Source organism: Equus quagga, chromosome 15, assembly GCF_021613505.1.
Source record: "Equus quagga isolate Etosha38 chromosome 15, UCLA_HA_Equagga_1.0, whole genome shotgun sequence".
NCBI lineage: Eukaryota > Metazoa > Chordata > Mammalia > Perissodactyla > Equidae > Equus > Equus quagga.
This window is the reverse complement of record NC_060281.1, coordinates 89,607,780-89,621,091: the sequence shown is the minus strand read 5'-3', so window position 1 is coordinate 89,621,091 and position 13,312 is coordinate 89,607,780. Positions and strand designations below refer to the sequence as shown.

The following is a 13,312-nucleotide window of genomic DNA, read 5'->3' as shown; positions in this document are numbered from 1 at the left end:
AGAAGTCTACAAGAGTGAGTCCCAGAAGGGTCCCAAGAGGTCTATGTCTCCTGGGTCTCAGGGTTTCAGATACAGTGCAAAGCACGTTTATGGAAGTTAAAATGAAAAAGAAAAGCTTATCGCTGTTGGCCTTGACTAGTACCAGAGTCAAAAGTTAAAGGTCAAACTGATACCCTGAGGGCTCAAGAGTAGGAAACAGTTTAGTAACACAGAAGTCAATGGGAAAAGCAAGAAATGGCATAAATGCCTATTTGAAAATTCCAAAGGACCTAAATAACAAGACGTCAGTAAGGCCACAGGTTACAAACTTTCTAGGTAGAGGGGCCTGGGGGATGGGCATCAAGGTCATCTCACGGTACTGAGCATGTGACGGGTGTACAGCGATTCCGGAGCTCAAGCAGAAAAGACTCTTCTCCCCGGTAGCGTTCTCTCAACACTCATATATGCACCTGAACTGCCACCTACCTGTCCTGCCTTTCAGACATGCTCACCACAACAAACCAGTGACTTAGTGACATACCATACTCATCTTTGAAACGAGATTCTCTCTTGAACACTTATATTCATGTGAATGATGCACACCTCATATGTATATTTTTAAAATGTGGTGAATTGTACTGCTGCAAATATCTAAAATATCCTATTGTGTTTCTGAGTCTGTGTGTTCAATTGGGTTTTGAAAACAATGCCTAGATTGTGCAGATGGCCAACAACACACACACATTAGTGTGGGTGTAAATTTTGGTGAGTAGTGAATAAAACAGCCCTAGGTAAAGACACAAAAAGGCCCAAGGAAAAAGTTCACAAACAATGAAGACAATAGACAAAGCAGTTTGGTTCTGTTTGTTTCTTCTTAAGGATGAGCATATTTTCAAAGCAAAGTAAGAGACAACCTTTCCCAGAAAAATTACATACTTAAGATATTGAGAATCTCTCTCCAAAACCTAACAGAAGCAACCTGCCATAACAGGGTTGTGACGATAAGCAACGGAAGGAAAAAAGAAAAGCACTAGGAGACATAAAAATATTCATTGTAATTTTTCAAGAAAATCACTAAGAGCCAACAAAGTGTAGCCATTCCTAAAAGTAGCTTCATTCCTTTCGTGCCTGCCTGGCTTTTAGCTGCACAGACCCAAGGGAAAGAAGCTGGCTACGTACCTTGTGGAAAGTACATGAATCTAACTCAGAAGGATCCTAAGAGGTGACAGAGTCCGACCCAACCGTATCTCACGTAGGAACCTGGCCTCTACAACATTCACAGGATGTTGGCCACCTTGTTTTAAACACTCAATGACAGCGAATAAGATGACCACATGATGACAGAACCCACTGCCTTTTTTATAGATAGTTCCAGGAGGTTCTCCATGATCTACTTCCAACCAACCTCTCCAGCTTAGTGTCAACGACTCCCTATTACTCACCCAAAGCTGCAGCCACACAGAGCAGCGCTCAGTGTTTGTGCACTAGTCCCTACCTTCTTACTTTTATTTCTACTGTTCCTTCTGGCTATGATACCCTATGTTCAACATAGCCACTGGCCTGCCCATCTCTAAAGGCCAGCATGGATACCACCTTCTTCCTAACGCCTCTCTCAGCCCCAGCCAGAACTAACTCACCTCTCTCTTTTGCATTTGCACACCATTCTTTTCAGTATCTCAGTTACAGCTGATATTATTACAATCACATACTGTTTATCAGATTTCTGACCTCTTTTCAGATTTCAGGGGTAGACACTCATCTCCTTTGCCAGGTATACCTGACAGGGCTTCTCACAGGAGTGTCTACTGAACTGAAGTCCAAGAAATGATGATTGCTATACATCTATATGCACTTTTTAAACAGCTTTATTGAAATATAAATTCACATACAATTCACCCATTTAAAGTATACAGTTCAGTGGTTTTTGATATTATAATCACAGAGTTATACAATCATTATTACTATCCAATTTTAGAACATTTTTATAACCACAAAAAGAAACCACAAGGAAACCACAAAAGTACCCCTCAGCAGTCTCTACCCATTCCTCCCCAGTCCCACCAGGCCTAGGAACCACTAATGTATTTTCTGTCTCTACAGATCTGTCTACTCTGGATATCTCATATAAATGGATCCATACAGTATGTGGTCTTTCATGACTGGCTTCTTTCACCTACATAATACTGTTTGCAAGATTCACCCATGTTGTGGCATGTATTAGTACTCCATTCCTTTTTACTCCATTGTCTGGATCTACCACATTTTATTTATCCATCATCATCTGGACATTCAAATTATTTCCACTTTTGGGCTATTAAGCTACTATGAATATTTTTGCACTAGCTTTTGTGTGCATTCATTTCACTTATGTATATAGCTAGGAGTGGAATCCTCACCAACACTCATCACCTGACATTTTGATTATAGCCATCCTAGTGCATATGAAGTGGTATCTCATGTGGCTTTGATTTGCATATCCTTACTGACTAATGATGTCAAGCATATTTTCATGTACTCATTTGACCATCTGTATATCTTCTTTAGAGAAATGTCTATTCAGATCTCTTGCCCATTTTTAAACTGGGCTATTTATCTTTTAATTGTTGAGTTTTAAGAGTTTTTCACATATCCTAGATAGAAGTTTCTTCTCAGATACATGATTTACAAATATTTTATCTCATTCTATGGGTTGTCTTTTCATTTTCTTGATGGTGTACTTTGTAACACAAGTTTCTAATCTTAATGAAATCCAGTTTTTCTTTTTCTTCTGTACCTTATACTTTTGATGTCATGTCTAGGAGCTTTGCCTAACACAAAATTGCAAAGATTTACTCCTGTGTTTTCTAAGTGTATTCTAGTTTTACCTCTTAAATTAGGTCTTTGATCCAGTTTGAGTTAATTTTTGTATATGGTGTGAGGCAGGGGCCCAATCTCATTCTTTTGCATGTGGCTATCCAACTATCCCAGCACCATTTGCTGAAAAGACTACTCTTTCCCCAGCGAAAGATCCTGGCATTCTTATCGAAAATCAGTTGATCATAAACATATGGGTTTATCTACTGACCCTCAATTCTATTCTGTTGATCTATATGCCTACTCTTATGCCAATATTACACTGTCTTAATCACTATAGCTTTGTAGTAAGTTTTGAAATCAGGGAGTGTAAGTCCTCTAACTCTGTTCTTTTATAAAATTGTTTTGGCTATTCTGAGTCTCTTGACTTTCCATATGCATTTCAGGATCAGCCTGTCCATTTTTGCAAAAAAGCCACCGGGGGCTTTGATAGGGATTACACTGAATTTGTAGATCAATTTGGGGAGCAATGTCATCTTAACAATATTAAGTCTTCCAATCCATGAACGTGGGATGTCTTTTCATTTATCTACGTCTTGAATCCACATGCATTTTTATCAGACTGAATCCACATTCCTTCATCATATCTAAGACATTTGTAGATCTGCCTCCTTATTTAGCTCTGCTACCTATTAAAACAGAAATATATATATATAAATGCTGCCCACTTTAAAGACAAGTGTGAGAACTGTAAAGTATCTAGGATTTCCCTATTTACTGGAATGCCTTATTTAGGTATTAAAGTCATTGAGGTTAAGTTTTTCTGCGGTTTTCTGAGTGTTCTTTATATAAAATTTATTAAAGAAAAAGGTCATCAATGAAGTAGATGACTTTTTAACTTACAAATAATGCAGAGAATCTTATTTATAAGTATAAAAGTACATGATGTGTATGTAAGAACATTAAAAAAACTTTGGAAGAAAACACACCAATTTGTTATAGTGGTTACCTCTGGAGAGGAAGGAGCAATGAGATAGAGAAGAAGAGGAGAACTAGCAATCTTTACTTGCTTTTTTGGGCCATAAAAATGTTTTCATGTATTTCTGGTATAATTTTAAATATGAATAACAATAAATATAAATATGCCCCAATAAAAGAGTTTTTTCAATATATATCACCCTAAGAGTAAATAACCTGGCTGACCTTGAGATCACAGGTGGTATTGAGCAGCAGGTTGGAAGGTTTGAGGTCACGATGCAGTACGTTAGCTGAATGGATATATTTTAACCCTCTGAGGATCTGGTAAAGAAAATAGCAGATATGGTCGTTGCTGAGGTGTTGGGTCTTCAAGAGTTTGTAGAGATCCGTTTCCATGAGGTCCTGTACTATATATCTGTTTGCGCAGGTTAAGGTAACAGATCAAATAGCTGGTCACACTTACAAAAGCACTGAAAACAAAATGAACTCTCCCCCCCAGATAATCCACTAAGTCATGAGGCCCACGAGGAAAATGAGAAACTGATGAAATCTTGGTGTACATTTATGGAAGGAATCTGAAGTAGCTGATTCCTTTTTAGGTCCTGTGGGACAAAAGGCATTATACCTGCCATTGTGGGCCTAGATTGAGACCTGAAACAGACTGTTATAAAAATACTGGCTATTCTTTTTTTTTTTTTTTTTTTTGAGGAAGATTAGCCCTGAGCTAACTACTGCCAATCCTCCTCTTTTTGTTGAGGAAGACCAGCCCTGAGCTAACATCCACGCCCATCTTTCTCCACTTTCTATACGTGGGACGCCTACCACAGCGTGGCTTTTGCCAAGCTGTGCCATGTCTGCACCCGGGATCCGAACTGGCGAACCCCGGGCCGCTGAGAAGTGGAACATGCACACTTAACCGGTGTGCCACTGGGGTAGCCCAATATTGGCCATTCTTGAAGTCTCAACCTCCTTGTTCTCCATATTGCCCACCATCAACAAAAGCCCTCCACGGCTTGTTGGAAAGGGCTGGAAGAGTGTGGTGGCAAGCAAGCATCATACACTCCCCTTCTGTCTCTGGTCCAGAAACAACTTGTATATCACCATTCTTTTACTTCTTTTCCCCTCCTTCTCCTCAAAAATCAACCACAAAACTTTTGAAAACACAGGCCTAGAACACCCTCCTAGGAAATTCAACCCTCAGTTTATTTGCTTAACTCTTCAAATAACGTTAAGATCATAAATAAATAAGACTATGAGGAAGTCAGGCTAAGAGGGGCTTATGCTAGTTTTGCTCCTCTTGCTTTTTGCCTATCCATGTATCTAAGCATCTACAATTTTAGCTACGGCTAACTTTGCTCTTACAAAAATTAAATTATAAAAGCCTTGAGTTTTTAACTTAACCATAACATTATTTAATTAGAAATTTTTGCATTTCTTTTATTCATTTCTGTGTAAATATTAGTGTAGGTCTCCTACAGATTTGTGCTAGATGAGACACAGTATGGATTCAAAGGAAACATGAGTTGAAAACTTGTCAGGTAAAAAAGACCTGATTTTCACGGCAAAACGTAAAGTAGGACAAAAGGTGGTAGTGGCAGGAGGCATTTCACTTAAAATATCACTATAACTTGGTAACAGAGCTGCTTAAAAATGGCAAGGGCTGGGGCTGGCCTGGTGGTGGAGCAGTTAAGTTCACACATTCCGCTTCAGTAGCCTGGGGTTCGCCAGTTCAGATCCTGGAGGGCGGACATTGCACTGCTTGGCAAGCCATGCTGTGATAGGCGTCCCACATATAAAGTACAGGAAGATGGGCATGGATGTTAGCTCAGGGCCAGTCTTCTTCAGCAAAAAGAGGAAGATTAGCAGCAGATGTTAGCTCAGGGCTAATCTTCCTCAAAAAAAAAAAAAAAAGGCGAGGGCTGCCTAGAGACAAGGAGCTGCCTCTCCCTGGAGGGGCAGAATGCAAACTCGGCGGACAGGGAGGAATGCTGTCCCAGTCAAACCGTAACTTTCTTCTGGCAGATCTTCTTCAATATACATAATGCCTCTCTTTCAAATGTAGCCTCTACCCAGGCAGGATCCTCGGGACCTCCTTACTCCCAATATCTAAATGTTGGTCATAGTTAATAACATAATTTCAGAGCTGAGTTGGCCTTAAAGATAACGAGGACTAGCACAATTTTAAAGATGAGAAAACTGAGGCCTAGAGGAGAAATGACATTGCCTAAGATCAGGACAGTCTGGATTTGACCAGGTGCCATCCAGGGCACCCATTTTCTTAGTCTACTGCTCTTTGCTTTTCCTTTTCACCATCAGAACAAACCATACCCCAGATCACTGGAAAAAGTGTTCACCAAGATTTTCCATAACTAAACTTAAAGGAAATCTTTACTGAAACTGACACAGAAAATGCTGGATTTGCCAAAAAGACACTAAAAATAGTTACTGACAACTGAAAAATTAATCATAGGAAAAATTTAAATGATGCAAGTAGGATAGTAAATGGCAAATAGATTACAATTTCCTCTTAAATGTGCTTTATATACTTCTCCTTTACTCTGATGAGTCCGGGACATTTCAAGTTACATTAATCAGTAAGGTGAGCGCGCAGGAGTCAGCTGTCTCAAAAGGATACACATCTTTCATTTGCTCGATGGTTGGCCCTCGAATAATATCATTGATTCCAATGATGTTCTCATGTCTGAAGCGCAGTAAGATTTTTATCTCCCTCAGGGTTCTCTGGCAGTAGGTCTGGTGCTCAAAAGGACTGATTTTCTTGATAGCTACTCGAACTTTGTTGACATTATCATAAGCAGAGCTAAAAAAAAGGGGGGGGAGGGGAGAGAGATGGCATTAAAAACAGTTCTCAGAACATCCTGGCAGAAAGAATACAAATTGGTAAAAGTATTAAATATTTAGCACTCTGGGTAAATACTTGTTTCATACACGTGAAGGCAGCATATATAGCATCCACAAAAAGGCCTCAAGCTAGGGAGGATGCAGCTGGCATAATGTAGCACATTCTGAACCTCAAACTTAACAGAGGGCCCAGTCCCTGGTAAATGTGTGGATGCCCATTTTCATAAGCCCAGAAACATGGGTTTATTGCCTCACACAGAAAAAAAAAACATTTTCCCACTGTTTTTAACAGCAACTGCATTCTGGTGAGAGTACTCATTTCTGCCTCCAACTTCTTACTGTTGTATCAGATTCCTCAGACTCAGCAGAAACATTCAAATGACCATCAAGCGCATCTTTATCCCTAACAAAAATGGACCCAAGAGGATGCCTTGATTGCCTGCATCGACTTTGTTTTACTTGCAAAATGACATGACTCTTTCTTTTTTTCCGAGAAATTTAACTAAGATGTTTGGATAGTCTCATAACACAATTTATAAAGCATTCTTCAGAAACTACTTTCATAGCTGTTACATAGGACCCAGTTCTTTCCAAGCTGTCCTTAAGGTCTGACTTTATAGAATTCCAAGCAGAAGTAATAATTATATCTTCAATTTTGTGATGAATTCTAATCTTGAATATTATTACTATCTTTAGGATCAATATTCTATTGAATCTTTCCCATAAGAGCTTTTCGTATTAATAAGTATCAACATCTGGTCCATCAACTGAAGCAATGAAATAACAATGACAGGCAGTAAGACACTGCTTCTTGTTTCCTCAGGATAAGTGCTAGAAAAATGAAACAGTAAAATAAATTTATTCTCAAGTTTATGCTTCTACAATGGTATTTATCAATCTACTTATTCCTTGAATTTTTGATGCATTTGTCTGACTCCATCACAAAACTATGCTGTAGGAGGAACCTTGTGTTTCTCAGCTTCAATTCTCTCATAACACCATTAATACATTGCACTCAGGTGCCTCCAATACTTTGAAATGAAAGATAATTCCTTCAATAAAAGAATCACTACTCATATTTTATTTTGCTTTGGTTTGCTGCATGAAGGCCTAAACCACTGATTTTCAGGTATATCATTCAAGCAAAGGGATATGTCACTCAAGTAAGTTTATTCAATATTCAGAATAACTATTTTTAGAAATTAAAATTCTTTCTGGGTAATTCAAATGATAGAAAGAACATGAGCTCAACAAAAGACAATACAGGTTAAAATAGTTGTAAAGTACTGGCTTAAAATGAACATTAGAAATTTCTAGTTTTACTGAAACACAGCAAACATGGTCATAAATTTGCTCTCGGGAACAAGAATGTTGGCGGGAGGGGCGCGTATAGTCAGTATGCCCCTCCAATTGTCTCAACACTCAGGGATGAAATAATAACCAAATGACCCCTTTCAGTGAGAAGTCAGGAAATCCTCCTCATCGGTTCGCACGTGAAAAGCAGCCGTGACCCTGGCCATGGAGTTGGGTCTGTCCCACCTCTCCATTTTGCTGTCTTTTTGGTTTACACAACCTGCCATACAAGTGACCACAAAGAGTTTTTACACTCTTCCACAACAACTCTATTATTTGCTCACTTTTCCTTCGATTTCTCAGTTTTGTTTCATTTCTTATTGCTCTAACACTCAGCAAATAAATTTCACTGGTATACTTTTTACCATGGACTTTCTGGTGTCTCCTAGTTTTGTTTAAAAATCATATTGTTTTAAAATCGCTACCAACCCTGTTTTCTTTTTTTCTCTAAGAATTTAATCTTTGCTCCACTCTCTTCTCCCTCAACTACTGTCATGCTACAGCTTTTGCTTTCAATGTCTTTCTTGTAAACAACTTATGGTTGCAGTTTGGAATCTTAACCCAATCTGTGACTACACAGTCTCTGGCTGGATTAATTTTAGATATTCACATTTTTTCTTTCATTTGATAGACTTGCTCTTTCAAAAACAAAATTTCAAGGTTGAACAAATTGTTCAAGGTTAAGAATGCAAAGAGCTTCCTAACTCATCCCTTAAGGTAAATAATCGTCAAAAATAAATAAAAAAATAAAAACGGATGATGATAATGGAAAAGAACTAAAACCAAAACTAAAGACCAATCTTTTTTATAAGCATAAGCTTGAAAATCAACAAAAAATAAATGAGTAAATATAGTCTGACAGCACATTATAATAATAATCCATTATATCCAAACTATTTAATCTTAGGAATTCAAGAATGGCTCAATTAAAAAAACATTAAAAATCAGACATCATGTCAAACAGACATTTCTTCAAAGAAGAAACATAAATGGCCAAGAAGCATATGAAAAGTTGCTTGGCATCATTAATCATTAGAGAAACGCAAATCAAAACTACAACAAGGTATCACCTCACACCCATCAGGATTACCACTATCCAAAAACCACCAAAAAATACTAAGTGTTGGAGAGGATGTGGAGAAGTTGGAACCTTCATGGACTGTTGGGAATATAAAATGGTGCAGCCACTATGGAAAAAAGTATGGAAACTCCTCAAAAAATTAAACATAGAAGAATCATACGACCCAGCAATCTCCCTTCTGGGATTACATATCCAAAGGAATTCAAACTAGGATCTTGAAGCAATATTGGCACACCCATGTTCACCGCAGCACTGTTTACAATAGCCAAGAAGTAAAACAAACCCGCATGTCCATTGATGGATGAATGGATAAAGGAAACGTGGTATATAGACACGTTAGAATATTATTCAGCCTTAAAAAACAAGTAAATTCTATCACATGCTACAACATGGATGAACCTTGAGGAAATTAAATGAAATAAGTCAGTCACAAAAAGACAAATACTCTATGATTCCACTCACGTGTGGTATCTAAAGTTGTCAAACTCATAGAATCAGAAAATAGAATGGTGTTTACCAAGGGTTGAGGGAACGGGGAAATGAGGACATGGTGTTTAAGCATAGTTTCAGTTTTGCAAGATGAAAAAGTTCTACAGATCTGTTACACAATAATGTGAATATATTTAACACTACTGAACTGTAGCTTAAAAATGGTTAAAATGGTAAATTTTACACTCTTTTTTACTACAATTAAATTTTTTTAATTTTTTAAAATCAAGGGTAAAAACCACGTTGAGGAAAAAATTAAACATTTAAATAGATGTCAAAAAAGAATGGTAGTGATTATCTGAACCTACCTATGTGATAAAATTGCACAGAACTAAACACACACAAATGTGCATATAAAACTAGTGCCATCTGAAGAACTCTGCAGACTGTATCAATATCAATCCCCAGGTGTGGTACTGTACTATAGTTACATGAGATGTTACCACTGAGGGAAACCGGGATTTCTCTGCGTTATTTCCTATAACTGCACGTAACTCTACAATTATCAGAAAACAAAAAGTTTAATTTTAAAAAGAGGTCATCAATAGGAGTATCCATACAGTGGAATACTATGCAACTGAAAAAAAAGCACGACATGGAAAGATGTTCAAGATCTACCAAGCGGAAAAAAAAAACGAGCAAGGTCCAGCAGTAGATACATGCTTTCTTTTTTCTAAAAAAGAGTGAAAGTAAGATATATATTAACATTGCTTGTGTTTGCATAGAGAAAATCTGGAAGGATACACAAGGAAGTAAGATGAGTGGTAGTGGAGGGACAGAATACCAGGCTGGAGTGCGACAAAGAGGCGGGCAGAACCCTTCATTGTATACTTCTTTATGCTGTTTTGATTGAAGAATCATATGGATCTCTTCAACATATATTTTAAAAAATGAGAAAACCTATGGAATGCTAGAATATCCTTTAAAGGAGAAAGCATAATTATTTTAGAATTCCCACCAATACAAAAATACTTGAAAAATAAAGAATAATTATTGGGAAAAGACACAAAATATCTTTATTTAACCTTGTTTCCACCTGAGAGAACAATCTTTAAAAGTGGAATTGGGCATATTATTTAAAACAGACGCAAACATACCCCCCTGAATAAAGGGGGGGCCTATTTATCTAGCAGTGGATTAGTACCTTCTATGCACTGAGGACTATTCTAACAGGATACAAAGATCATAAACTAACAGCCTGCCCCTGAGGAGCCCAAGCTATGGAGAGCAGTCATTTTACAGAAACGCAGCCTCAAGTGCCAGATGAATTCTACTCTGAGATCCATACATTGTGGAGAATGGGAGGAGGCCAAGGCTGGAGGTGAGCACGCCCAATTCTCAAAACAGATAGAGTCCTATTATTCTGCAATAAAAAGCAATGAACTATTGATATAAACAACACAGATGAATCTCAAAGTAATTATGCTGAATGAAAAAAGACCAAAAGAAAAACACTTTCATTCATGGAAAATGTGAACTAATCTACGGGGACAGAAAGCAGATCAGCAGAGTTGCCTGGGGCTAGTGAGGGGGAGGGACTACACAAATGGAAACTAGGTAGTTTTTGGAGGTGATGAATAAGCTCATTATTTTGATTGTGTTGATAGTTTCATGGGTGTATAATATGTCGAAACGTATCAAATTGTACACTTTAAGTATGTGCAGTATATTGTATTATCAATTACTTCTCAAGAACAGTTGAAAAAAGGAACCGGGGCTCCCTGAATACGTGGTTGATTACAGGGTTGGGATGGGTGGGAACAGACAGATCCCAGAAACATATTTGACCAGTAAATGTGGAAGTAGAAGCCCACAGAATTCTGGAGTAGATTATTTAAGAGACGTTTTGTGATCACTTAGAGAAGAAAAGGGAAGCAGCATGAGTCAATTATGAACAAGTCATGCTAAACTAACTTCATTTCCTGTTTTGATAGGGTTACCACAAAAACACAAGTGTGATGCCAGAGCTGTGGTAGATTCAAGCAGCCCTTGTCAAGCACTTCCCTTTTGTGAGACTTCATGTTAGGATTGGTGGCAAAAACAAACAGTGATCCTGCTCTTAAGAAGCGTGCAATTTAGTGAGGGAAGGAGACAGGAACAGACAACACACACTGTCTTTATTACAGTAAAGTACTTCTGAAAGACCAGGAGAAGCTGGGTAGATTAAATCCAAATAAGGGTATTAAGGAGAGGATTAAGAGAGGAGGAGGCCTATAGAAATCATACCCTGAAGGATGAGCAGACTTTTGAAAGAGGAGTAAGAGCACAAAGAAAGGCAAGAGGAAACACACGGAGAGGAAAAAAGCAAGACATCTATGAAGACCGCTGGCCCTCACCCAGCCATGCTCCTCCTCACAAAGAGGTGCTCACAGGGTCTGGGGATCAGGCCTGTCAGGAGCCTCAGAATGCCCCATCTCCTGAGTCTGCTTCCAAGGCCATGCAGGCCTCCTGCACGGCGGCTCTGCTGAGAGCAGAATGCTCCTCCAGTGTGTTCACCCGGAGGGGCAGCCAGAGGGCAGCTATCTGTAGGACAGCACTGTGCCAAGACTGTCAGGCTGGGTGTCCACGCACAAAAGCTCAAGCTCATGGTGGGGCAAAACGCTGGGGCTGCGAAGAGAGGAGGGCTATGCTGGAGGCCTGCTCTCCTTGAACTTCGGGTACCAAACTCTAAGAAGCCCAAGAATTTTCAATTTGAATTTGATCTTCCAGGTCTTTAAGAAGGTACATCTGGGGGCTGGCCCCATGGCCAAGTGCTTAAGTTCACGCACTCCACTTCAGCGGCCCAGGGTTTCGCTGGTTCAGATCCTGGGTGCAGACATGGCACCACTCACCAGGCCACGCTGAGGTGGCGTCCCACATGCCCTAACTAGAAGGACCCACAACTAAAATATACAACTATATATACTGGGGGAATTTGGGGAGAAAAAGCAAAAAAAAAAAAAGATTGGCAACAGGTGCCAATCTTAAAAAGAAAGAAGGTATATCTGTCATGGTATAAGGAGACACTACATTATATTTAAGGTTTCTCACTTTAATTTATATGGTATGTGAGGCTCCATTTGTATTCTTGACTCAGGCCTTGCAAACATGAGGAGGGCTGGGTTTGGAAGGCATGAAGTGAAGAGGGGAGGACCAGTAGTGCTCATGCTGAGTTGTCAAGACCTGAAGCACCATTTGTCTTATCCCCCATCCTCCAAATACCTCAAATACCAATGACCTCTGGGCTGCACATCCTTCCCAGCGGCCCAAGGATCCTGCAAATGTAATCTTGAGCCAGGCTTCAAAGCCAGGAAAGAATATGGCATAAGCTGCAATGAAGACCAGTGGGGGCTCGCCGCCCCGCCCTGCTTGATACTCAACTATGTATCATGATGCATTTAAAGTTTGCTAAGGGAAGGACCGTCATTTGACTGAAAGGTTAATTGTTTTGTGTTGAAAAGGTTTTGGCAATCACCTGGATACTTTGTATACTTCTGCTAAAGTTAATTTACTAACATTTTTCAGATATTTAATATCAGAGGGCTGAAAGTATTCTACTATATCCAGTGCCCAGATCTTTGTTTCTAAATAACCCCCTTCAGTAAAAGAAACCAAGCCTCCTCTAGAGAGGCAAGGGAAGGAAAAATACAAGATGAGCCTGGAGCATTGCATAGTGCCAGAAAGTAAGGAAGTGCTCAAAAAACAAAATGAAGGCACGTCAAAGGAGCCAACCTGAAAGAGCTCTCAGTGGCCAAAGTTGGAGCAATTTGAGCAACAAAATAAATAATGCTGTATTAACCC

At 39.0% G+C, this 13,312-nt stretch overlaps 1 protein-coding gene across 2 annotated transcripts in view; it reads right to left on the bottom strand.

Moving 5' to 3' along the window:
- MAPK1 (mitogen-activated protein kinase 1) overlaps positions 1–13,312 on the bottom strand; it is a 96,935-nt gene that overhangs the window by 34,739 nt on the left and 48,884 nt on the right. For both annotated transcript variants that reach the window (XM_046641136.1, XM_046641137.1), the window contains exons 2-3: positions 6,386–6,568; positions 3,976–4,165 (exon numbers count right to left, since the gene is read on the bottom strand). In XM_046641136.1, the coding sequence (XP_046497092.1) occupies positions 3,976–4,165; positions 6,386–6,568 (373 nt within the window). The remainder of the gene's footprint in view (positions 1–3,975; positions 4,166–6,385; positions 6,569–13,312) is intronic.